Here is a 26,839-nt window from a genome sequence, read left to right as displayed (position 1 = left end):
CAATTACCAGACTCGAAGAAGGAGGTCTGTGGAGGCAGCAGCGAAACAACCAGCATTTCACAGGGAAGGCCCACACGCAAGTAGGAGTGTATGTATGGGTCCCAGAACACACACACGCACTGTGCTGGTGGCTAGGTACTCCAGATATAGAGCAAAACACTGCCTGGGGCAGGCTGACGTGTTAGCCTGCAAAACAATAACTTGGTGGGTTTTTCAGAGGCAAACAATGATTTGGTAGAAGCATGATGAGATTTCCAAAGGTGGGCTATAAGTGTAAATGGTTTTTTATGACCCTTCAAGTACCAGTTGGGAAAAGCTACCAGGTTTGGTGAATAGTGTTAAGTATTGCTAAATTAAGGGTAAATGGTAAGGGGGAAGTGAGGCTGCTCATTGATGGAATTAGTCAGTAGAATCATAGAATCACAGAGTTGGAAGGGTCCATACAGGCCATCTAGTCCAACCCCTTGCTCAATACAGGATCAGCCTAGAGCATCCCTGAAAAGTGTTTGTCCAGCCGTCGATTAAAGACTGTTTCTTGGGAGACCTGTTGTCTGAAATTATGTGTTTCTCTGTGGCAGGGAGGAGGCACTAGTAAGCTGCTTTGACTCATCTTCAAAAATATTTTCCCAGATTTGTCTCTGGCTGGCATCCATTTTCTGTCATTTTGGCCCAGGCAGTGTCTTACATTTATGATTTTTGAGGTGATATTGTATGGGATGTTTATGTCTCTTTCTCTCTAACTGCTAAACTGCCCCTCTGTGGTAAGAGGGGTCTGATTGCTAACATATTCACCTACTCACAAACTTAGTCTATTTGCTTGAGTTTTTGTTTGCTGTTAAATTCATTACTGGGAACCCCATAGTGGGCCAATCAGCTCAGACAAAGATGTAATAAAAAGAGAAGTTACATAAGTGAGTTACTCTTCAGATACCAAATGAAGTGTTTTAACAGCAGGATATAAGTTAATGTAATTGTAGTTATATCATCTGTGGAGAAAATTCAAAACCATAGGTGGGGCAATTCTCTCATTTGTACAGAAGACCACACATAGCTTGAAATTGGCCAGTGTGCTGTGTCCAGGATTGTGTATGCATATCATCTCACAAAATCTTGGTACTGCCCATCCCTACAACTATTGTCATGTGCACTCTCATGTGTACATGTACACACTCCCCAATAGCCCCAAGTTGTTAGAGTGAACACAGACATAATGTTTATAAAGCACTGAAGCTATTTTTGAAGCTGAGGTTCCTGGTTTGACTGTTCTTTTGATAAAACATCTATCTTAGCCATTATTTAACTGGGCCCTATATGGGACAAGAAGGAAGATACTACTGAAAACAGAATTGTTTCCCAGCTGCTTTAGTGTCTTGCAGAAGGTCAGCTGTTACAGTGCATACCTGGTCAACAATCAGAGCGTCATCCCCCCCGACATGCCTATGTCACTTCTGGGTCATGTAGGCATGCCATGTTTATTTTTGGCATTCTTCCCTGTTGGGGGGGGTAATTCCCCCCACCGGCCAGCTGGTGGTAGTGGAGAGGAGCGCCCTACTTGCACTCTGTATGGAGTTAGAGTTTATAAATGCTTTTGCTGGCTGGCAAGTGGGGAAGGAGGAGAAAGAAATAAGTATAAGTCACCTTCCAAACATAGATCCATCCAGTGTCATAGGGATGCAGATGACGAAATCAAGAATGATTTAAAGTCTCTGAGTGGAGAGGTTGGACAGTTAAATATGAATTTGGACTGCTCAAACAAACAATTGAGCCTATAAATAAGAAATTAGACGAGCTCACCGCAACGTTGAAAATGATAGGAAAGCTTAATCAGCATTTCACTCAGCAAAAAAGAATGCAGATGACCACTAAAGAATTTCAGGAATTTGAGATATGGACCAAGAATAAGATCATACTCCAGGAAACAAAACTGAGAGAAAAGGTTAAACTTCATGGAGTATCTGTAAACTTTGGTGAAAAAGAAAATCTCACTGCAGCTTTATACAAATGGCTGACTCAGATTCTTCTAGGAGCAGGAGAAGCAGTGTCTTCTGAAGGGAACATCAGCTCTGCCTTCTGGCTAAATATCCCCCAAAAGGCTCCTGAAAACGCTTCCTCTGATATTATCATCACATTTAAACAAGTCCAGACGAAGAATAAACTTTTTGCAATTGCGAGAGAAAAGCAGGGACTGAGCCTGGAGGACATGATTGTGTATCTGTTTCCTGACATTTCAGTTGAGGCAATCATCGCAAGAAGATGTCTTAAGGAAACAGCAAAAATTCTCAGAGACAAAGGAATTCAGTACAGCTGGTTGCCGCTTGGACATCTCGTGGTTAATTTGGAAAACAAAATGTTCACTGCACATAATGAAATTACAGGGAAAAATTTAGTAGAGGCAGTAACCAAATTAAGTAATGTAAATGTTTGAACTGTGATATTATGTTTTGAAGCAGAGAGGTAGAATGTAATCCATAAAGTAAGTTAGAGTTAGTATGTTAGTATATAGAGTAAGTTAGAGTTAGTAGATAGGATGAGTGGGAATAATAATAATGGAAAATAGACAATAGGAATGGAATAGCTAAAGCCAACGGCATAGCAAGGAGGGGAAGGGTGTGCCCCCCCAAGACCTCCGATAAGAGGGAGGAGGGTTTCCTCCTGTTGCAGAGGCTTCCTCTGCAGCACCCAGTTTCAGAGGCTACCCTGTTCAACTTTCCTTTATAAGTATGGAAGAAAGACTATAAGTATAAAATAAGGATGTACGGAGGGAATCCAGCAAAAGAAGTATAGAAGTCTTGAATAACTTAAAGAAGAATGTAATAATGTTTAGATCATGAATTAGAGGAAGTTGTACGGCGGTTTGGGCAAGCGGGTAAAGAAAGGGAATAAGATAATGAGGATAGAGAGTACTTATATGCTTTCAATTTTTAATTTGATTCTTAGAAAGAGGAGAATATGAAAAATGAAGTGTTAAGATATGTATAAAAATATATGTATTATACACACACACACATATACTTAATAAAATATCAATTAAAAATAGCTATGAGAACATGGTCCTGAGACCACCAGGGGGACCTCTAAATATTGAAACCAAGGTAATGGATGATTTCTAACTGCTTGCAAGCAATGTCCCCTCTAAGCTGCGGAGTCTTGTGAGCAAAACTTCTACTTTGTGAGGTGCTGGCATTAAAGTTGTGAGCAAATGATTTGGCTACTGCATAAATTAGCTTGCTCTGGACTCATCCTCCCTGAGCTAAGACAAAAATCTGTGAGCTGGAGGCTAAAATTCTGTGAGCTAGCTCACACTAACTCAGCTTAGAGAGTACACTGCTTGCAAGTCCAACTCCCTTGTTATCATCTGTAGAGGGATGTATAAAGTAGAGCTGTTGACCTCTTGTTATAAGGGCTGGATCTGATATAAATGTTACTTTGTTGGGCCGGGCCATGTGTGCCATGAAATGTAATGCCAGGTACTGGAGAGATGAACTTTATAAATGACACAGGCAAACTCTACTAGCAATATTTTTTTCACTTAAAATACAAACAAAAGCAATTGATTCCTAGGACTGAAAGCAATTGATTTACTGGGGAACCCACAGACGTTCAATAAAGGTATTTAAGCATATGCAAGACTAGCTTTCCATACAAATTAGTTACTTTTTGTATATATAGCACTGTTAGGAGACGAGTCATCTTTCTTGCAAGTAAATAAGAGTTTTTCAGTGCCGCCCCCCCCATACACCCAGCCTCAGCAGCCAAGCACGGCTATGATCCGTCTCTTGCTCTTTGTTTCCTCTCTTTCTTTTTTCCAGTCCTACCTTTGAGGTGGTCCAGGCTGAGCGACCGGCCCTGGGTGACCCAGACAAAAGGTTCCTGGCTGAGGAGGAGGAGGAGGGTCTGAACCTGGCTCTCCCAGATCCCCCCCCCACCTCGGCTTCATAGTTCTGCCACCTAGCAATTTCTTTTCTATTTCTTGACAGCTTTAACCACACACACTTCACCCAGGGGAGGAACAATGGTTAAATCCCACTTCCCCAGAGTACTTAAATAAGTATGTTGGTCCCTTTGGTAGCAAGGGCAAAAGGAGAGGAAAGGCAAACCCAGTGCTATGCCTTTAAGCAGCAAAATGGCTCAGAGCTCAAACTTTCAGGTAATTTTGATTTGATGGTGGCAGTGGCTGAAAAGAACTGAGACTTACTAGTGATTTCAGCTCTCATACTTTATTTCAGCTCAGAACAGACAAATTGCCCAGCTCGCAGGCTGGTTTATATGCACAACAACCCCGCACCCAAAACACACCCACACACTAGTGATTGGCTATTTACAGTGGTTGAGAGTTCCATAGGCTCTCGACTGGAAGCCTAGCCTGCCAATAGGTGCGGACTAGCATCCGCTTGTCCCATTGTTCCTGTGAGTGAAGCTCGACGGCTTCGCCTGACCGCGTGGCGCAATGGCCGCGCACGCAGTCTGGGATGGATACATTACAGTGGCCCAGAGAAAAAGGATGAGAAATAGAGAGGGGAGGAAGAGGGGCTGGGCTGGGCTGGGCTGGATACCCACAACAGTTAAGTTATTACTCCTGCACTAGGCAGACAAGAGCTTGCAAGCCATGTTTACCCACATGTGTATCATGAAATCTTTTCCCTTCATGCTCATTGACAACCTGTATTCCTTCCAGCATTGCAGACCGAGTAGAGCAGCGCAGGAAACTGAACTGTAAATCCTTCCAGTGGTACTTGGAGAATGTCTACCCTGAGCTCAAGTGAGTACTCGAAGTCTCAAAGAAAACTGCAGGATGCATATTTTAATGTTGAGGGAGGAAAAGAAAGTGGTAGATACTTTTCCAATAAGTAAAGTATGCCTGTGGCATCTTGAAGGCACCACAAATTAGAGGCTCTTTTCAGAACCTTCTTCCCTGGCCTCACCACCTGACCCTTGTCTCCATTTAAACCCAATATTCCGTAGCAGCCTGGGACTATGTAACAGAAATTGAGTCACGTCCTAGAGCTTTTATGGTAGTAGATGAAAAGCAGGGTGGGTTGACATCAAATTTCTGAAGAGTGAAAGATCAGAAATATGAGAGAGTTATAGTTTCCTCTTCTGAGGTATTCTGGAAGGGAGAAATATGTACCTGCTGAGAGAATAATAGAACTGGGGTGTTATATCAGTGGGAAAAGAGATGAGAATATTTCTTGAGAAATAGCTGTAGCAGTATGAAGGGTATTATAATTCATTCTTATTAGAATTAATAGGGTTTGATTCTGAAAGTTTTGGCCTAATAATTCGAAAAGGTCAGAGATGCTTGCTGGGGTGAACTAGAAATATCACTGGGTAAATATGGTTTAAGATTCTTTCTAGTCTAAAATTTTCACCACTGAACTAGCTAAAGAGCAGGAGTAGTTTAAGTAAAGGGCACAGTACATCTTGGAGGAAAAAGAGAGGTTCTCATGCAGTTTGGTGCCGAGGAAAAACAAATAATTGAGGTTATGTTTGTACAAATAGTGGTATGTTTAATGGAACCATGGTACTATCTCACTCACTAGTAGCCTCTTTTCCCTCTAACTCCCTCAGTCACTTCAGTAGATGGCAAAATTGGCAAAATCCCTTTTTGCCACTTTTACACAGATCTATTATTGTCTTTCACTCCAGATGGGGGATAGCAGTTCTGTGGTGTGTGAATAACTTTACGAATAATGCTTTATCCCTTTCTTGATAAACTTTGCAGGGTCAGCGTTGATAATCTTGTGTTTTGGGATTTTGTTTGCTTTTAATTTTGGTTTCACAGGATCCCAGAAAAGGAGTTGATTCCTGGGATCATCAAACAAGGAGTAAATTGCTTGGAGTCTCAGGGACAAGACACAGCAGGAAACTCTCTAGCAGGAGTTGGAAGCTGTAAAGGGACAGTGAACGATCCTGCTGCCACTCAGGTGAATTAGAAGCCTCACCCTTTGTTCTTTCCTATTCCTTACTGAGAAAAATGAATGTGTCCACCTGAGGTATGTGGGCCTCAGTAGGTCTGAGGATAGGACTTACCAGACCTCACCTCAGTGCTTCCTTCAAGCTAGAGAGAGAGATGGGATTGACTAAACTGCATTCCATTCTGATAATCTTCCCAACTACTTGACTGGGCCCTTATTGGTAGAGCACATTGACAGCATGTCATCATTATACTGGGTTACCCTTGCCTTGAATGATAGCTGCTCAGCCTCTGTTGACCTTGAGTTCGGTACTGCCTGCATAAATGCCTCAGCTGCTGGTACTGATTTTGGAAGCAATGAAGATCACTGAAACCAATCCCAGGAGTTCCAGAACTCTATAGGTAGCAGGTGAAGTAAGGCTTAACAAAAAGTTGTTTGGTCCTGGGACCAGCATTAAGAAGGCTTGTGATGTGCTTTTGTCTCAAGACTGTTCCCCTCAGTACACTTTTCTTGCATAGAATGTGCTTCCATGGAGGAAAGTGCATGAAATCTTTATGCAGGTCCTGAAGTTTGTTTGTACACAAATTTATTTCATTGCATATTCAAGTGTGGAAGCTACTGCTGGTCATGGTTTCCTAGCATATGGACTCTAGAGAGATTCCAGTGTGTGTAATGGTGATAGTCTACAACCAGTTTTTTCTTGTATGGAAGTGCCCTGGTGTTTCCCAATCAGCTGGGTGCACTTTGGTCCATATGTTATGTGAAAATAGTGCATGCTATTGTCCTGTGATCTTTATTGCCAGATCTGTTTAATATTTGGAAATTACAGTATTACTTCATATGCAATTGCAGGTACTATAGGTACATGTCCTCCTAGACAGGGTTGTACTGGTACCCTAAATGGTAAATTCCACAGGGCAGCCATGTCTGTTGCAACCAAAAACAACAAAGAGCCTTGTGACAATTTTATTTATAACAAGTTTATTGTAGCATAAGCTTTTGAGTGCATGAGCCTACATGTAGCATCAGACTCTTGAAAGTCTTTAAGGAGCTACCAGACTCTGTTGTTTTAACCCGTATAATTTTATCTTATAGCTCAGTATTGAGCTAGAAGTTGCTCTCCTAAAACTATGTGAGCTCCACAGATCCTGACAAATCTCCTCTTTACTGAGTAAGAATACACTGGAAAGGACTCTAAAATAGTAGCTGCTTCCTCTTTGACCTTTCACAGTTGTCCTGCAATGTCTGGGTCAATGCTGTATGCTGGTTTAAATTGACAAAATCATCCAGTGGCTTTTGATGCATTTATCTTGGCTGAGGAACTTGCCTGAGAATTCCTCATTCAGATACTGTCATGTTGCAAGGAAGCAGCTTGGGTAAGCAAAAGGTCACAGTAGGATATCAGATGCCAGCAAATGCTCATTCACATCTGTTAATGGTTGGGAACGAGTTTTCAGACAGCAGTCCAACAAGCTGTTTGATTTGACTTGCTGTGCCATTTTGCCATTGTTTGAAATTGCTGAAATTCATTGAACTGTATCTCTGTCCTGGGAATTCTCCCAGTGAAGAAAGCGAACATTAATTGTCTGTTGGGAAGGGTAGTGATTAGGTGGGAGGATAAATCAATGAAGTGGGCTTGCACTCTTGAGTTCTGTTTTGTAAGAGTGTGGTTGTGTGTGCTGTATCCCTAATGATAAATGGCCTGTTTTGCCATCACAGTGAACAGCTGGTACACGTTTTAGAAACTAGTTGATGAATTTCCCTATGGTGTAAAACATGTAGAAACTGTTACCTGTTGTAGAAATTAAGAGGCATGAACCTGGATCTGTTCTAATGCAGCCTGTGCCAGTGGTGGGTGAGGATGGCTTGAAATCCTTGGGCAAGTTGCAACCTATGAGGCAGGCACACTTGTGTGTTTTAAAGGTGTTTTTACATACTGAGCTTGGTGTTTTGCAAATCTGGCACACGTTTTGCTGAACACCTAATTAGTGTCCTTGACATATACAGGGAGCTACATCCAATGACTTCACTGCTGTAGCAGCAAAACCTTCCTCCAGTGCAAGTAGCCTTCCCTTGATGAGATGAGCTTGGACCCACTGGAAGTGACATGTTCCACTGGGAAACATGGGGGGAAATCTCCTTATACTAGAAGAGAGTTCCGTTAAAGTAATAGGATCCATTCCTGTTTCTTTCCTGGAGCCTTCTGAGGTTTCCCTCCTTCAGGCTTTAGATTTTTTCAGCCCAGTTTCTACTGAAGAACCAACATTTAAAAATGCCTAAAGCTGGCAACATGAAAAGATGTTTTGTATAGATGCTTCTCTCATGCTCCACCTTATACGTGTGCATCACTTGTATGCCAGATCCTGGCATACACAGCACTAGTGTGGTATGAACATTGCACTGGTGTGGTGCAAGCATTGCTACTGTGCTGCATTCCTTTCAAAGCGAAACCAATCACAATGAGGAGCACCAGCACAAGGAAGCATTTTTGTGCAGCAGAGGCAGAATGTTTAATCAAGCCAGAACCTTCAGTAAGCATGTTTTCCCACCTAAAATAGACTGAGCAATGTGACAGGGTGTTTCTCTTCATTGGAAGCTGTCAAAGGTCCTCAGCCCAGCCTAAGGACCTTTGGTCCAACAAAATTACAAAATCCTAGTGTGTGGCTGCCCACACACTAATTGGATAGGCTACCACCAGCCCTTTTAACTATCCTAATGGCTTAGATGCAAAAGGGCAAGCTCCTAGCCTTTCCGGGATTTAACCAGAAAGTCGACCCTGCAGGGTAGACCTGCAGAACCAGTTCCCAACAAAGACAAGTTACCTGGTAGGTGGTCACTTAATTAGATTGAGGTCAGTTGAAGGCAAAAACCACAAGCAAAGAAAACGGGCAAGGATGTTTTTAAAAGAACAAGACTGAGGGGGGGGGGAAGAAAACTAAGAATTATAATGCTGGCTAACACAGTAATACCATGGTTCCAAGTTACCAGATGTTACTCCATCTCAGGCTGAAGGCTCTCAGCATCAAAGCGGCTCTCTCCAGAGACAGCCAGGGCCAGCAAGCGGTTTGGCCCACTCAAGCAAGCAATGAAAATGGCTGCCAGGAACATAACAGCAACTGCATGGTGTGGTAATACACAGTCACATCAGACTAACACTAAGGTGAAAACCTAACTTATTTATGGGTAAGGGTCCAATGTGGTCCCAGGCCTGAAGAACCAATAGGAACCCTTAATGGTGATGTAATTCCCTGCTGCTGGGCAAATGACCTATAAGGTGACTTGACCAGTATGAAAGGAATCGAAACTTTCCCACAGGGGAAACTCATAGACCTCAATTGGTTAGAATGTGTTAATTGGAAGTTGGTGCTAGGCACTCAGCTCCTCTGCACAGCTGCATATTATCTACGAATAGCAAGATCAGCTTGCTTTGCCAGCAGTGTCTCTATCTCTGGCAATTCACACTAGGCCACGTTTGAGGCCTGAACCAAGGATTTTAAAATGGCCAAAGTTTCTAAGGACTAATTTTCTTCACAGAAGCCATGCAGCCTTACATGTTCTAGCAGCTGAGCCCTTGCCTGCAGCCTCCTACTGATTAGCTTGAAAGTGGAGGCAGGTGCCATATACCTGGGGACTGGGGCCCCCACTATGCCCATGGCAAACCCTGGACTTCATATAGCAAATTGTGCCAGTACATGCAGATGCATTTGACCAAAGTGCTGGCTCCTGCAGTCATTTTCTATAAGAGCATCCTGGGTACACTTTCACATGGAGAAAGTTGTATCTAAAAGTACTATGACTACAGAAATCTCTGGATGTCCCTCTGTATCCTGGGGGAAAGAACACTGTCAGTTGAGGCCTCCACACAGTAGTCCTTTAATTCCTCAAGTAATATTATAGGGACATGTATGCCCAGAATCATTCATGTGGAGAATTGTAGGTGGCAAAAATAGGTAACTTTATATTTAGTAGCTCTAGGCATGCTCAGTAGATGCCTGCTCCCCGGGGCTGAGGCAAGCCACACCCACGAGAGGTCTGTCTTGAAAGCTGTTGAAGCACGAGCACAGAACCCAATATTTAGCATTAGTGGCTGAAGAAGGACATTTTGTATTTCTAACCTTACACTGAACTCTGTTTTTATCTTCTGCTACCCCCAAAGGAGTGGATATTCAGTGATCCTTTAATCAGGCAGCAAGACAAGTGTCTTTCAATCACCTCATTCTCCACTGGGTCTCAGATCACAATTGAGGCGTGCAATCAGAAAGACGGCAGACAGGTACTGTACTAAGACCAATCCTGATGTTTTATTCTACTGCTGCCTTAGTGTCATAGTGGCATATTTAATAAGTGATATTGGGAATGCAGCTCCTGGTCTCTTTGGGGGTGGGATGCAATCAGAGGAGATCTAGAATTCCACAGGTAGGTAGCAAATTTTAGGGAGGGTTGGTGAAACGTTTTGACTAAAAGAACAGTCTGTACATCTGCTCAGTGTACATGTGCACACACACACAGTTGTTCAATTGAGAAATATCGTAAATAGATGTGGCCAATGCCTTTTTCCTAATAGCCTTGATTGCTTGAGATCTGCCTCAAAACTCCATTCGGTCATCTTGGGTTCTAGGATGCTTCGGACTCCAGTTCCTTCCTGGGCAATGCAAGTGAAGGGTCATACGATTCAGGCAGCATTCTTGCTCCAGTGGTACACAGAGAAAATGACGGTCACTTGCAGTCTGACTCTAATCCAGATTCATGTGCAAGCCATGAATGATTCAAATGCCACTGAAAGAAACACAAATGTAGCAGGGAATCAGTCTTGCAGAAGCAGCACATTGATGGAATGGCTGCTTTGCTCTTCCTGATGCATGTTCTTCATTCTGCCATTGGGATAAAGAAATCCTATGTCAAAGGGCCGTGCTGGACATTGCTTCGGAAGTACAGGACTGCTTTGTATGTGATGTTTTCTTTTAAATGCACATTTGGAAGGAGCTGGGAAATTGCTGAAGATGCTCATATGTGTAATATGGAAACAGACCTGAGCCTCAAGGGCTTATCTAGATGAGCAGTGAACTCATCTGAGTTGTGTGCTCACAGTTGTTTTCTGGCTGGATCTCCACATGCAAGTTGAAAACATAGGTGGAAAAAAGTTAACAATCCCTGGTACAGTAGGAATGTCTGTAATTGTTATTTATCTACAAATAAATAAAGCCTGTGTGGTATGTGACAGATCTAAGGAGCATGAAGCTTATAATGTAGTACCTATAGAGGAAGCTGCTCTAGAGTAGAATGGTTTGGTCTGTTGCTATCTTGCATATTTATTTATATTTACATTTATACCCCGCCCACCCTGTAAACAGGCTCTGGGCGGTTTACAGGAGACGGTCGAGAGGCCGATACAAATATAACAATAAAAATATTAAAATTCCTTAAAAACAATCTTAACAATAAAGTGCTCGCTACAGCAGAGTAACCTTAAGATGAATGGCGTATCTGCATTCCTTCTGTCTTCAGATCTTAAAATCAGTCCCACGGTGCAGATGTTCTCCAGTGAGGCTCAGAGCGGGCCAGTCCGAAATTCCGGATTGATGGTAACTGTGGTGGCGGCTCCTATTTGAAAACCTGGTGGAAGAGCTCTGTCTTGCAGGCCCTGCGGAACTGTGAGAGGTCCCTCAGGGCCCTGATCTCGTCTGGGAACTCGTTCCACCAGTATGGAGCCGCCACCGAAAACGCCCTGGCCCTGGTAACGGCAAGTCTCGCCTCCTTGGGGCCCGGGATAGATAGACGTTGTTGGGCCCCAGACTGTAGTGCTCTCTGGGGCACAAATGGGGAAAGGCGGTCCCTCAGGTAAGCTGGACCCTGGCCATATAGGGCTTTAAAGGCCACTTGAGTGTGAGGTGCACCAGCACCTTGAAGCGAATCCGGTAAGCAATTGGCAGCCAGTGCAGCAGCCTAAGCGCAAGCTGGATGTGCTCCCGACGCGGGAGACCCATCAACAGCCTGACCGCGGCATTCTGCACCAGCTGCAGCTTCCGGATTTGGGACAAGGGTAGCCCCATGTAGAGAGCATTACAGTAATCCAATCTCGAGGTGACCGTTACATGGATCACCGTAGCCAGGTCGCAGCAGTTGAGGAAGGGAACCAACTGCCGAACCAGCCGAAGATGGTAAAAGGCCGATTTTGCAGTGGCCAATACCTGGGCCTCCATCGTCAGAAGGGGATCCAGGCGCACTCCCAAACTCCTAACCTCCAGTGCTGGCACTAATAGTGACCCATCAAACGTTGGGAGTGGGAGCCCCAACCCCTTACCGCCACGACTCAGGCATAGGACCTCAGTCTTCGCCGGATTCAGCTTCAACTGGCTCAGCCTAAGCCAACCAGCCACGGCCTGCAACGCCCGGTCCAGATCTTCCGGTCTGGAGTCCAACTGGCCCCCCCAACATCAGGTAGAGCTGGGTGTCATCAGCGTACTGATGACAACGCAACCCAAACCTCCTAGCCACCTGGGTAAGGGGGTGCATATAGATGTTAAACAACATCGGGGAAAGCACAGCACCCTGAGGCACCCCACACTCAAGTGGCTGTCTCCCGGACTGCTGTTCCCTTAGCGCCACCCTTTGTCCCCGATCCTGGAGAAAAGAGACAAGCCACTGTAAGGCAAGCCCCTGTATCCCCACGTCGGCAAGGCGGCGGGCGAGTGACCCTGTCGAACGCAGCCGACAGGTCAAGCAGCAGCACCACCGCCGAACCGCCTCGATCCAAGTGTCTTTGGAGGTTGTCAGTAAGAGCGACCAATGCCGTCTCCGTCCCGTGTCCCGGGCGAAAGCCGGACTGGAAGGGATCTAACATGGAAGCATCATCTAGAAAGCTTTTTCCAAGCTTTTTCCACTGCTGCACGCTAGCTGTGGAACAGACTCCTGGAAAACGTGAGGAAGATTCCCACCAGACTGGCCTTCCAGAGGAAATGCTAAGCAGAATTATTCAGGAGGGTGTTTCAAGACAGTTCAAAGATGGTTTATGAATCAAAGTTTATGAACCAGGGCCTTTTTTGTTTAATTGATTATTGGTGAACTGTTCTAGGCACTGCCATTGCTCTGGAGCAGGTTATTTATTGACTCTATTTGTACTTGGTGTTTGGTATGTATTTATTTATTATTGGGAAAATGCATACTCTGCCTTTCCACCATAAATAATCAAGCTGGTGTATATCTGCAAAAAATCACCACAAATAAATAGTAAATTTTGATAAACCTTTTAAGCAATAAAGTAAAAAACTTCAGAAAGGTCTACAAATTAGCAATAACTGGCAGTAAAAAGAACTTTAAGCTAATTAAAAAAACCTCAGAGCTATTAAAAAGTAATGAATGAAATCAGCAATTGTAGAATCAATGGTAAAAGCTACAACTGGAAGTAAAATAAAACCAAAAGTACAGATTAAAACAACATCAGGTAAGCGGAAGAAATAAAGCCAGTGTGGTCTAGTGGTTAAGAGTGGTGGATTCTAATCTAGAGAACTGGGTTTGATTCCCCAATTGTCCTCCACATGAAGCCTGCTGGGTGACTTTGGGTCAGTCTCTGTTTTCTTTCAAAACTCTCTCAGCCCCACCTACCTCACAAGGTGCCTGTTGTTGTCAGGAGAGGAAGGGAAGTTGATTGCAAGCCACTTCAAGACTCCTTAGGGTAGAGAAAAGCAAGTTATAGAAACCTGCTCTTCTTCTAAAATCTTGACAAGTCTCCAAATATTCACAAATGCAGGGCCTAAAGAGCCTCATGAGTCAAGGAATTCCAGTCTAGTGGCCACTAGTGAAAAGGCCGTTATTGCAGCTGTCATAGGCCTGCAGAACATCCGAAGCCGATCTCAAAACACAGGCAGGCTTTTGCTGGTGGAGACAGCCTTGCACAGCTATGCCAAGCATCGTTTCTCCTGTCAGTACTGATGGATGGAGAAACTGTGTTTGCCAAACTTCTTTTGTCACTTTGCAACTGAAGAGTCAGAGGAGGAACCTCCTCTTGGTCAAGGAGGCAACAACCTTAACTCATTCTGGGTCTTCCTCATCTCTGCCCTATCAGCTCTTTCAGTTCACTGGCCATCTGCAGAAAGCACTTCCATTCCCCAAGAGATCTAGCTAATGTAGGAGGGTCTGTAAAAACTGCTGCAGCAAATATTTGGGAAAACTCTCAGAACTGAAATGAGGACTTTGTGAATGTTCCCAGATCTGCCTTCCTCTCTGCCAATGACCATATTCTCCCCAGAGTACTATGGAACTAGGTCACCAATTTCCCTTTACGTGTCTTTACAAAATCTTTTTCTCAGTGGCATGGAGGACTCTTGCATCAGCAACAGCAAAATCTAACAGCCAGTTTAATTCTTTACTATATTAAGTATAGCCCGTTCTATTAGTGGTACCCACCATTGTTCACTAGCATCCATTCTGAAAAGTGCATGAGAAACAGCACAATATCCATTTGAGACCAGTTGCCTGCAGCTTTGCTGGCCCAAAATAGAACCAGAGGATCCAGGAATATGTTTCTTTTTTTAGCTTCCATTATGGTGAGCCCGAAATCCCATACATCAGCTTGCATAGCGAGCACCTGTCTTGTAATCAGGTCACACACAAAATGCCAGCTTTGGTGCCTTTTCTGACCTGTTGTCTCTCCTTTTCAGAGGGCACACTGAGTTGCCCCATGGCTGAGTTGCCCCACATTGTCCTGCTAAAGAAGTCTGCTCAGCCATAAGCAGGGTACCAATTGTAGCACACTTTTGCTAGCATAAACAAGCATTTGCATGCACTCTGATGTGGATTTCTGACATGAAGGTGGGTACAAGCACACTTGTTCACAGGCATGATGACAGCACTCACTATGATTGTGCTTTGACACCTGTAGAAACAAGCCAGAGTAATCAGCTGGGGCTGGCAGAGGTTAGAGTTTATCCTTTCCTGTCTAGGGCTATGTGTATACTGCATAAACAGAATTCAGATTCTGCGCCTAGATAATCAAAATTCTGCTCCAAGAAAGCTGAAATACATTGCCTATATGAATTACACAAAATGATCAGTTTTCCTTAACTGCTCTTACAATATATAGTTTATCCTTCCATCTTTGCTGCTTTGTATAAATTCTTCTGGTTTTGCTGTTCATAGAGATGATCAGGGAGCTATGAGTTTAAAAATCCCAAATCTATATATTTTGTTTGTAAACATTTTTATGGAAAGGGGCCCCTCCATTAAAATACTTATATTGTCTTGTGAATTGTTATGCATTTCTTTTTGCTTGAACGTCAGTATTTGCACTAGAATGTCCTTGCTGTATTAAAGAGCAAATAATCTCTATTAAGTAATCTCTATTAAGTGAACTTGTGAACTAAGATAATAAATAAATGGGGTTTACTGTGAACTCCATAAAAAAACCAAGAGGCAATTCTCTAGTTCCTTCCCTGCCCCAAGTTGCAAAGTGCTTAGATGCTTAGATCAGCATTTATTTCATAATAATAGAGAAGAGTTCATCTCTGGAACTGACCCCTGCAGCATGAAAGTAAATTTTAGTAGAGATTAGTTTCCCACAGCCTAAAGTATTTTTGCTACATTAAATTCATAGCTTGAGATGGAGGAATTTCAGGGGCAATGAGAGAGGCTGGCATTATTCTGCCAGATGCTGTCCCAGCCTTGCTACTAAAGCATCTGAGCAAATCTGCTTGAGAGCCAGTGTAGCATAGTGGTTATAGTGTTAGACTAAGTTTTGGGGATCAGATTTAACCTAGGACCTTTAGCTGCTTGTTAGGAACAGTGCTTGCATTATTTTGCTTGGAATAGCTTTTTAAAAAATCCTGTCCGCTTTTGGAAGTCATGAGTAGGATGCCACAAGAGAAAATGATGCATGACAGATGCTCTGAAGTCTCTGCCAGAGGATTTCTTCAACCCTACTAAATTATTTTTACTGGAGCTGCTGGGACTCGAATCTCGGACTTTCTGCATGCACAGCATGTGATCTGTGATCATGGCCAAGTACAGATCTGAATCGGGCACAGTCCTAATTCATTACCATAAGCACTGCCCCATGCTGGCTCTTGTGGGCATAGTGCTGCTTCTTTTCTCTGTCTGATGCTCTGTTCTTTTCTTGCTAAGTAAGAGTTTATCTCCACTGTCCTGGCCTAAAGCTGGGGGGGGGGGGAACACATACACACACAATAGCAAAAATCTCTTGTTGTGTGTTCAAGGAAATCAGATGCAGAATTTCAAATGAGGCCTCAAATAGCCCCATCTCTGCCCTCTGAACTATGTCCTCAGAAATGTTACTGCAGGTCTGGAAGTGAGGAAAATGAAGGAAATCAAGCCCACCATTTCCTGCTAACTATTTACAAGATGCAAACAATCCCTTTGGAAAATATGTAATCCCTGCTCCCAGTTCTAGCACTCCCTCACCTTACTGTTCCATTGAAATGAGAAGTTGAAAAGGATTCTGTGGAAACAACTGCTGTGCTTTCAAGTCATGCAATTAATTGAGAAGTTATTTTTATTCTGTGTCATTCATTCATTCATTAGCAGGGGGAAAAGCCCACTTGCTGGGTGCCCTGATGCTGCAGGCCATTTCTAAAGAATGGGTGACTGGTATCAATTCTGCTTTAAAGGGGTTTACAGCCTCTAATCTAGAGAAATAGCAGGCTACAGGGCCAGATTCTGCTGGGGGGCAAAGGAAGGGGAACATCCATTGCTAATTACCATTGTCAGCAAACTCTGTTCAGTGCAAGAGTAATTCAGCAGCCTGTTCCTTGTAACAGGGATTCCTAGTAAAGGAAATCCTAGAACTTAAATACTAATAGACCTCAGAGATAAACAAGTTAAACAGTTGCCAGAACACTCTGTGTCTTTATTTCGATTGAGAGACTCAATTGAAAGTAATTGTACCAGAGTCCTCATTCTAGGGTTGCCAAATCTTGAAAACGGACCGGCGGGGGAGCGTCCTGCCGGTCCGGGAGCCGATCGTGTGCGCGCACGCGCGTGCCGCCAGAGCATCACCGGAAGTGACGTCACACGCTGGGCGGGGCCACGCCATTTGAGGGGAAAACAAAGAGTTTTCCCCTCAAATGGCAGCCATTTGAGGGGGAAACTCTTTGTTTTCCCCTCAAATGGCGTGGCCCCGCCCCCAGCGTGCGACGTCACTTCCGGTGACACGCACGCCGGGGCGGAGTTCCCCCCGGGCCCGGATTCCCCGGCGTCGGGTAACGGGCCTCCGGGGCGGGGGGAATTCCGCCCTACCGGGGGGGTTGGCAGCCCTACCTCATTCAGTCCTCCTGCTCCATGGATTCCAATCCATGTCAACTAATGCACCTGAGCATTTGTCTAACCAGGTCCTACACATTACCTGTTATGGTGATTCTGCAGTGTCCCTAAGGCAACTTGTTCCATTCCCCTTACCATCCTACATTAGAGGCTGGCTACAGGTCATTCTCTAGGTAACATAGGGAGCTGGCCACCCATCTCTCTGGACCATAAGCAAACTTTACCACACCCACGAAGGACTGTCAGTGGGGAGTAGTGTAAGAATTTGGATGCTGCAGAGGGTCATCTGTGCTGATACATGCAGCTTCCCTGTGATTTCCTGTGGCCACCACAAAGCCAACAGCCACCCAGGTCCGCTCAGAAAATGCTTCCTATGTGGGAAGTAAGTCCCACTGCATTCAAGGAGGCTTACTCGTAAGGAAGTGCACATAGGATTGCAGCTTTGGTGTCCAGCCAAATTCCTTTTTGGTTGCGGCTTGAGTCTTTTGTATTCCTGATAAAGGATACAGAGGACATGAAAGAGATTTTCTATCCGGCCCTTTGGCAAGTCACGCTTATTGGAGGGAGCGAGAAGTGTTGGTTTTTGTGGCTGCTTCCTCTGATTAATGCTTGTCTGCAGACTAGCTAGCTGGACCACGCAGGTTAAACCACATTACTTCACTTCCTGTTTGTAGTAGTATTGTGTGGCTTTCGTCTGCTTCTTCTGATGCGCCTTTGCACACTGCCTTCTGCTACAGCAACCGGATTGCGATTCAGAATGTTTGAGGAAGCGGTTTGTTGCCAGCCCCCCGCCCTTAAATTGTGGGTGAGGGCTGCGTAACTGTGCGGCCTCCCCTACTTTATAACAGACATCTTTGACATTTGCTGTGTTAATTCTTCCCATGGAGATTATCAAGGCTTATTTTAAGAAATAATTAGAACTACACACCACACGCATACACAAGAAGAATGAAAAACAAGACCTACGAAGTGCATTTATATGGCAGTAACCTTTAGGACTTCTGTCTATTTGGGGTTCCCATGTTTAAAAATATTTATACCCTCCTTTTCTCTCCAGTGGGAACCTGAAGCAGCTTACAACATTCTCCTCCACTTTATCAACCCTGTGGCTGACTCTGGCTGCCCATTAATGTAGAGAACCCACCTCACATTTTACTGACACAGGGGGGGAGAGGCCTGCCCCCATTCTTCCACAGCTCAGGGAGAATTGTCTGCTAGGTCAGTGTATAAACCAGCCCATTTTTTAAAGTGGGGGAGTGATCTTAGAAGTGGCAGAGAAGGGCTGTATGCTCTGGTGACAGTAAAGATGACATATTAGTAGGATGGTGTGGAGTAGGTCGGAGAAGATCGGATGGTGACTGTGGGTCTCTAATTCTCGTTTAAAGGCACATTATGGCCCTGTAAGGCCCTGATTTAAATTGGGACTGCACAGGCAGGAAAGAGAGATTTAACCAATCCTTGGCCCCTGCCACACGGACAGGAAACTGCAGAGGAGAAGTGTGGCTGTTTGCCCCGGGGCAAACTAACATGCAGTAAAGCGATCAGACCTACTGTGGAGGTTCTGTGGAGGTACTGTGGAGGTTCCATGGCAAGGGAGAGGTGCCGATCACAACACACGCCTGCGCGCAATGAAGAAGCGCGCGGCGCGGCGAACTGGTTTTCTTTTTTTGTGTACACTACGAATGCGCATGCTCCGTTGGGTGCGTGTGCGCATCCACGGAGACGTGGGGGAACAAAAACCCTTTTCCGCAAGGGGACATGGGCGGGCGCCGGATACCACCGGAAACGCGATCAGACGCCCGCCCTTGCCCCGCAGTTTCTGGAAACTAGTACCTCCAAGGTACTAGTTTTTTGCTGCGCTTTTTCGGCAGGAAGCCTCAGTTGTGCCACGGAAGCACTACGCTTCCCAGATGTGCTGGTGAGATCGCGACCGGAAACTCCGCTTGTCTTCCGTATCTCTTGCGTGGCTAATGTTGCGTGTGACCGCAGCCCTAATACAGTTTTGCTAACTGAAACGGGGATCTCCAGGGTCATCCAGTCCAACCCCCAATGGAGTTTCCATTTTTTTTCTTTAAAGGACTATTACTATAGTTTCACTTTGCAAAACTATGTGAAAGTGAAAGAGTTAACCCTACACTGTCTCCATGTGGCCCTGATCTGAATAGGGATTCCATGTGGTTGAAATTCAGGTTTTAAAGACACTGGGAAGACTCAGCATTTCATCTTCTTGGAGCTAAGTTTAAATGGTATTTGTATCTCTTCAAACTGCTGTATCTTTCAGCAGGATAGCACCATGCGTGCTAATGGCCTAATGACATTACGTTGTCTTTGGTCCTCCCTGTATCTGCAAGAGCAGATGTGTATTGTGAGTTCTGTGCTGGGAACCCAGGCATCTGTGGGCCCAATTTGAATTGGGATCATGGCACAAAGGGAGAGGATGCTTTACAGCACAATTCTAAGCAAAATTACGCTTCAATAGGCTTAGAAGGTTATAACTGACCCTCGAAAGGATCCCATGCCTGGTCTGCACCTGCCCTCCAATAGACCCAGGAGAGAAGGGGCAGGCTTGCTTCAGGTTCTGCTCAGCTCATGCTTGCCCACATTGCACAGGGCGGCAGATACTGGCTTGCAGCAGCAGCTCCTGCCCATGTGGTGTGTGTGTGTGGGGGGGGGCTGCTGGTTCCCCAAGGCAGGGGCCACTGGCTTGCAGCAGTGGCAGCTCCCACTCCCCTCATGGGGGCTGCCAACTTGCAGCCATGATGGGCTCCACTCACTTCCCATGCCATCAGCCCACCAAGACTTTCCTGGTGGCTTTAATAGCCAGTCCATCCCTGCTCTTCTTAGGATTGTGCTGTAAGGCTCCTCACCCCCTTCCTGACCAGAAATGGCTGGGGAGGGGCTGTTTGCTCTGTTGGGGGCTTCATGCATACTGGTGGGGTACACATGGGTTTCCCCAGTGGAGAAAGTCTGGCTGGAAACTGATGACTCCTCTCCCTATGTACTGTGGTCCCAAACCAGATTGTGCCTGTGCATGTTTGGGATTAAGTTCCCAGTATGGAACTCACAGCATACATCTGGTTGCACAGACCCAGGGACTACTGGGGGAGGATAGAAGGAAAATACCCCAAGATTTCCTGCCAATGGCATTGAAGATACTGTTCATACTTTGAATAACCAGTCACAATGTAGTGGTCAGAGTGCTGGAGTAGGATCTGGGAGATCCAGGCTGAAATTCCTATTCTGCCAATAGAAACTGCCTGGGTGACTTTGGGCCAGTCACCTACTCTCAGCCCAACTTACTTCACAGGGTAGTTGTGAGGATGAAATGGAGAAAGGGAGAAGGTTGTAAGCCATTTTGGGTTCCCATTGTGGCAAAAAGCAGATTATAAATGAAGCAAATAAATAATACTGAGCACTGATTAGTCTTTCCTTATAAAAAGCAGCTGACGAGGCACTTGGCTTGCCTGACCGTGGATCCTGTCTTGAACTTTGTGTAGGGATTTAATTCCATCTCCCATGTTGCTCATCGTCACCATCTCCCTGTGCAACCTGTCTACCAAACTGTTTTCCTTCCGGGGAGCCAAGGCCAGTCCATCAAGCATCCCGACCCATGCAGGATACGGAAGCACATTAAATGTCAGTGTTTTGGATGCCCTGTTTTATCATGGAAAGGTTTCCCCAGTGTGACAGTCCGAAGAATGCTGTGAAGGCTGGAGAACTGCAGCCAGTCCAATAACTTGCCTTGTGTGCCCTGTAAAGGGAGAATCAGGTACAGCCAGAGATATATGCAAAAAACCCAAAAAAACAAATTAACGCTCAGTTAATGAAGCTTTTACAATGGATGATTGTAGGCTTTAACACCTGAATCTTCACATGTTGCTGTACAATTTAGCGCATGTATAAAACTGCTTAGTTCAAAAGAGTCACTCATTGAGTGCACACACTGTCTTCCAGCATTAATTTGAAAGGGATGAGCAAACCCAGTGGCATAGCTTTTTTTCTGTCAAGTTGTAGCTGACTTTTGGTAACCCTGTAGAGTTTTCAAGGCAAGAGACATTCAGAGGTGGTTTGCCACTGTCTGCCTCTGCGTCACAACCCTGGTATTCCTTAGTGTTTCTCATCCAAATACTGACCTGCTTAGTTTCTGAGATTTGACGAGATCAGGCTAGCCTGTGCCATCCAGGTCAGGGCATGGTACAGCTAGCCAGCTGTATTTCCTACCTGCATATACTGTGTCTGCAAAAGAGCTTCATTCTCATCAATCCAGGCTGCTAAGTTGATCTTTATTGTCTTCATCAATCAAGCAGATGAGCCAAATACTAATTTAACATCCCTGGGTTATCAGACTACTGAGAACACTTCCTTGTCATAAAAGGACCGTCTGCCTGGCTAAAGGAGGACACAAGGAAAGTCCAGCAGTCGTCTGCATCTCCTGTAACCTAGTAAAGATGCCACAGAATTGGCATTAGAGAGCTTTCTAATTTGTTGCTACTTGTTTAGCATTAAATATGGCATATGCTGCCTTCCAGAGACTCAGGACTTGTTAAATACAGCTCTGCCATACTTAGGGCCGAGAACATAAGAGAAGCCATGTTGGATCAGGCCAATGGCCCATCCAGTCCAACACTGTTACACAGTGGCCAGAACTGCAGAAGTCCTCCCACTGTTGCTCCCCAAGCACCAAGAATACAGAGCATCACTGCCCAAGACATTGGGTGCATTCAGACGGGCCATTTAAGCCGGCATAAACTGTTCCAGTTGGAACCGGAGCAGTTTGATCTGGTAGAAACGCGATCACACTCACCTCCTGACTGCGCAGCACATCACGATATGCCCGTTCACACTACTGATGCGCAGCAGCGCGTGTCAGCGGTTTTTAATTTTTTTTTTACATTTTGCACATGCGCATAGGCAGCCATCCACAGAGTTGAGATTTTCATGCGGGCGCAGAACACCCCGTCCCAAAAAGTGTGCCCTGAAGCAAAGACTTCCCTTTAAACTTTTACAGTGAAAAGGGCCGCCATGAGGTCCCAGACTCATCTGCAGCCTAAAACTAAGAAACGCCGGGGCGAAGCTTCGCCCAAGCACACATCATGGAGGCTAAAAAAAAAAAGGCGACCGAAAAGCGGAAGCCTTGGGCTTCCGAACAGAAGTGGCTCTACACCGGTGGAGAGCAATCAGATGGGGATAATGCGGTTGGAACCGGAGCACTCAGGATACCACCACTTGGGGACCTAGTAGCAGAATACACCGGTTTAAAGGGTGTTTGTGACGGTTAGGGACGGAAGGCAGATGTTCGCTGTGTGATCACGGGTAAGTACTCTGATTCTAACCGGCATCTATACCGGCTTAAATACCCGTCTTAACGCACCCACTGTGTTCCATCTGTACACTGTGGCTAATAGCTCCATATGTTTATCCAATCCCCTCTTGAAGCTGATAAAATAAGAGAGAGATGGCCCCACAATTCTATGTTCTTGTTTCAGATTATAATTTTACTAAGCCATGGAAGAAACCAAATGCCAGTCAGGCCAATGCCCTGCTGGGAGGTAGGACCATCTGTCCATCCATCCATGTATCCACCAGTCTTTCACAGATCAATTACTCGTACTGCCGTATGTCTAAGCAGAGATGTCAGTTGTTAGACTGGGAACAGAGAGCCTTGAGTTCAAATCATTGTTCAGCCCCACACAGTCTTGCTGTGTCGGGCTGAACAATAACTCTCTCTCATCCCATCATACATTACAACATTTATGTAATAATAAAATGGAGATGGGGAAAACCATGTACAGTGCCCCGAGCTCTTTGGAAGAAAATGGGATGAGAGAGGGAGAGAAGCATATTTGCTGACAGAATTTGACATGAGTTGTAGTCTGCTTGGTTAGATATATGATTGGTTGTCTATTAATATGCTGAGATTTTTTAGTTACAAAAAAACTTAATTATGGTTACCAAAAAACTCAATTTTGGTTACAAAAAAACTTAATTATAGTTACAAAAAACTTAATTATTGGTTGGATATTAATATGCTGAGATTTTTTTAGTTACAAAAAAACTTAATTATGGATCGAGCCCACGTTATGCTTCCTGATTGCTGTACCTAGAAGAAATTGCAACATTTACCCATAGAGTTGCATCTTCTTGTGAGATGTTCGTGTTCAGATAGAAATATCCAAGCGCAGATGAAAATTGCCTGAGTTGCGAAGTGTGAGTGTGTGCTGAATTGCTGTTATCTCAAACTGAACAACTAAGAAAGGATTGTGCTCCCTGTCATGAATACGGGGTGTGGCTAGTGAAGATTCCCATCTGTGACAGTTGGGAGTGCATGGTTTGTTTAGTTTTGTCCAGTTTCTGGAGGCTTGATAAGAGAATAGTGGTGTGCAATTTTTTTTCTTGGTATTTTTCAGTTCGGACCCCCAAAAACTTCAAGATTCCTGAAAAATCCCAAATCCCAATGTTGGTAATATATTTGGATCTGGGATATTTCAGAAATCCCAGTTTTTTCCAGGTCCAAGAGACCTGTGAAGAAAAAAGCTGAGGGGGGGGGGGAAACAGCAGTGGAAAAACTGCAAAAAACAGCTGAGAAGCAGGAGCAGATTTCTCTCACCTTTAGTTGGTTTTTGGGCTTTCTTCTGCAGTCCCTTTAAACAGAATGCATTTAAAGGGATTGCACAAGAGAGCCCAGAAAACAGCTGAGCTCCTGTTGAATCCTGACCATGCTAAAACACTGGGATTCTACATGACTTTGGGATAACATCATCTTTTGAAGAGTTCTCAGTCATAATAATATTATCTATAAAGCCAGTTTGGTGTAATGGTTAGGAGCGCAGACTCTAATCTGGGAGAACTGGGTTTGATTCCCCACTCCTCCACGTGCAGCTGCTGGTGTGACTTTGGGTCAGTCATTGTTCTCCCAGAGCTGTTCTCTCAAGAGCAGTTCTCAAAAGAGCTCTCTCAGCCCCACCTACCTTGTTTTGGGGAGGGGAAGGAAAAGGAGATTGTAAGCCGCTCTGAGACTCCTTTGGGTAGTGAAGAGTAGTGTATAAATCCAATATCATCTTCTTCTCTCTAAAGCTCTATTCGGAGAATTCAGAGATTTTTTGCAGATACTCTTGGGGTGATTTCCCACAAGCACTGTTCCGCGCTCACTCTTCTCTTTGCCCTGATCGTACGTGTCTTATTTCACACAAGCTGCTGCGTGGCTGCATTTTGCCCTGCAGCTTCGCACGATTTTCCCCACATCTACTCAATCCTGTTTTTTGAGGATTGAGTAGACGCGGGGGAAATCGCACAAAGCTGCGGGGCAAAATGCGGCCGCGCAGCAGCTTGCGTGAAATATACACGTACCATCCGGGCAAAAGGGAGGAGTGAGTGCGGAGCAGCGCTTGTGGGAAATCACCCTTGGTCTATGATATCATTCTGGTTTTTTTTTAAGTAAACAATTAAGCAGAGAATGGGCCATCTTTCATTTCTCACTGTTGTCTTTTTCTTCCCTCCCTTCTTCCATCTTTCCCTCTTGCAGAAATGGAAAATGAAAGGGAACTTCATCCAACACTTTGTCAGTGGCCTGTGCCTGGAAAGCCAGTCCAGCAGATTAGTGACCAACATCTGCCAGTCAGATATACTGGGCCAACAGTGGGAGCTACTCCAAGTCACATGATGGTTGCCAAGCAACCTTCTGTTGCTTTTGCATGAGACTCTGGGAATGGAAGGGGTTAGGGTGGGAGATGAAGTTTGATTATCTTTAAACCTTAAGTATTTTGATTGTGAACCTCAGCCAATAACCATTTCAATTGAAATTTCAGTGTTTTTTTAATTCATTAATAAGTACTCCATTATGTGAACAATCATCACTGGAAATGGCCCATTTGTTTTCTTGTTTTCTCACTGTGAGTACTACCTTAGGAAAATTAACAGCAGTTCCAGGCTGGAGAGGGGCACAGTCCAGTAACCAAGGCTTAGATCTGACAGACTGACAGTTCTCGCCTTCCATTCCTTCCTCTTGGGAAACTTGTGCCAGTCTATGGTCTCATGGAGCTGTTGCCATTGGTCTGTGACAATGCTTAATGTGAACTCCTGATGGATTTGTTTGGCTTCATGTACTTTCAGACATGGCCTCACCTCTCATTTTGCATATGTGTTGTACAAAATGCTTTATAGCAAAGTTGGTGCAAATAGTTGTGGGAGATACACAATGAAGGAAAGATGAAAGAAGATAGGATTTTTACTATTTTGTTTGTGTTTCTGTGTTTTTACTATTTTGGTTGCGTTTGAGTGTTTTATTCACTGGACTATATTGATGTTATTCCTTGCAGGAATTCTCTGCATGGCTCATTTTTTATGTATTTGAAAGGGTTGGTGACACTGCAGGAAGAAAGTTGCAACCAACCTTCACCAGCTGAACAGTGTCGTCTGTTTCTTAATCCTTGAGGCCTAAAAGTACAATTTCTTTTAAAAAAAAAACATGAAGAAAAGGGCCTTTCTCACATTCTACACAAGGCATAATGGATGCTTTATACACACACATAACTTTTTAGTTTTACTTTACATATGTTTTTAATTTTACCATTAACAAAACAACATTCAGAAAATTACTGCCTAAACTGTGACAGAAATGTTATTGGAGGTCACTCTCAAGACTGATGAACCTGATGCAGCAGCTGCTCAGAACTGTCTATTAAAAAGTACCATCCAGAAGTCATTCTCTGCCTCTGGGCTGACAGAGCTGGTGTTTTCTGAGCTAAGTGAAGAGTGCGTGAAAGTTCTAGCAAGAAGATGTATCACTTCCTTTTCCCTTTGCTAAGGTGTGTTTGGGATTCATGAGCATGACAAAAGCAGCCTTTTGTATACTTATCATGATCTTCATAGTTTCTGTGTGGTCAGATATTATATGGGGTCACTCTGCCTGCACAGAAGCAGCATTGAAGCACTGGAGAGTTTGAGCCAAAGAACTGGTACTCAAGCCCTCTTCCTAAAAGGGATGTTTTGCCTCTCTGGGCATGCCTTTGAAAGAAGAACCAGCAGCTTCCCACTCGATTCTCTCCTCATTGCCGTATTAATAGCAATTCTGTGAGTGTTCTCATGAAAATCTCCTCAGAATTTTTCCTTAGCTTTAGCTAGCTTGTTTCTGTTCTTAGCTTAGCCCTTTTTCACTTCAGAAGGTTTTTGATTTTTAGAAACAGGTGGATGTCTGTCTGCGTCTTTATTTCTTAGGGTGATTTCTTTTTTGGACCATGGCACAGTGGCTTATATTTAAACATTCCTGCACTTGTATGGCCAAGTTCTTGTTTCTTTTGGGCATGCCTTCTCTCTCCTTTGGGTGAATGAGTTCATTGTTTGCAATTTACCAAGCTGGCCTGTAGAACTGAATACATGACTTTTTGTTCTGCTCCGGGACAGATCAGTTGTCCCTCTTCTATTCTGCAACACTCCCCTTGATTTTTGATACCAAGCTTAGTGTCAGTTTGCCTCTGAGCCTCCATCACAACGAGCCAGTGAGTTATTGGTTTCTGCAATTCCGTCCCACCTTTGCTAGTTTCTTATAACCCCTGTCCATGCCACCATCCCACACTCCTCTGACTAAGTGCCAGAGAGAAGTTAGTGCCACAGTGCTGGGCAACTCTTAAGACTAATGTGAAAAGAATGAGAAGAAG

The 26,839-nt window shown here is 44.5% G+C and overlaps 1 protein-coding gene across 1 annotated transcript in view; it reads left to right on the top strand.

Annotated features, from left to right (window-relative positions):
* Positions 1–25,304, top strand: part of GALNT16 (polypeptide N-acetylgalactosaminyltransferase 16) — a 222,629-nt gene extending 197,325 nt beyond the window's left edge. The window contains exons 12-15 of the mRNA XM_015413290.1: positions 4,676–4,759; positions 5,783–5,924; positions 10,072–10,188; positions 24,709–25,304. Coding sequence (XP_015268776.1) covers positions 4,676–4,759; positions 5,783–5,924; positions 10,072–10,188; positions 24,709–24,846 — 481 coding nt within the window. The 3' untranslated portion in view covers positions 24,847–25,304. The remainder of the gene's footprint in view (positions 1–4,675; positions 4,760–5,782; positions 5,925–10,071; positions 10,189–24,708) is intronic.
* The last annotated feature ends 1,535 nt before the right edge of the window (positions 25,305–26,839 follow it).

Source organism: Gekko japonicus, unplaced genomic scaffold, assembly GCF_001447785.1.
Source record: "Gekko japonicus isolate JY-2015 unplaced genomic scaffold, Gekko_japonicus_V1.1 scaffold32, whole genome shotgun sequence".
NCBI lineage: Eukaryota > Metazoa > Chordata > Lepidosauria > Squamata > Gekkonidae > Gekko > Gekko japonicus.
Note: the sequence above shows the minus strand (reverse complement) of the source record. Positions and strands in the feature narration are given on the sequence as shown.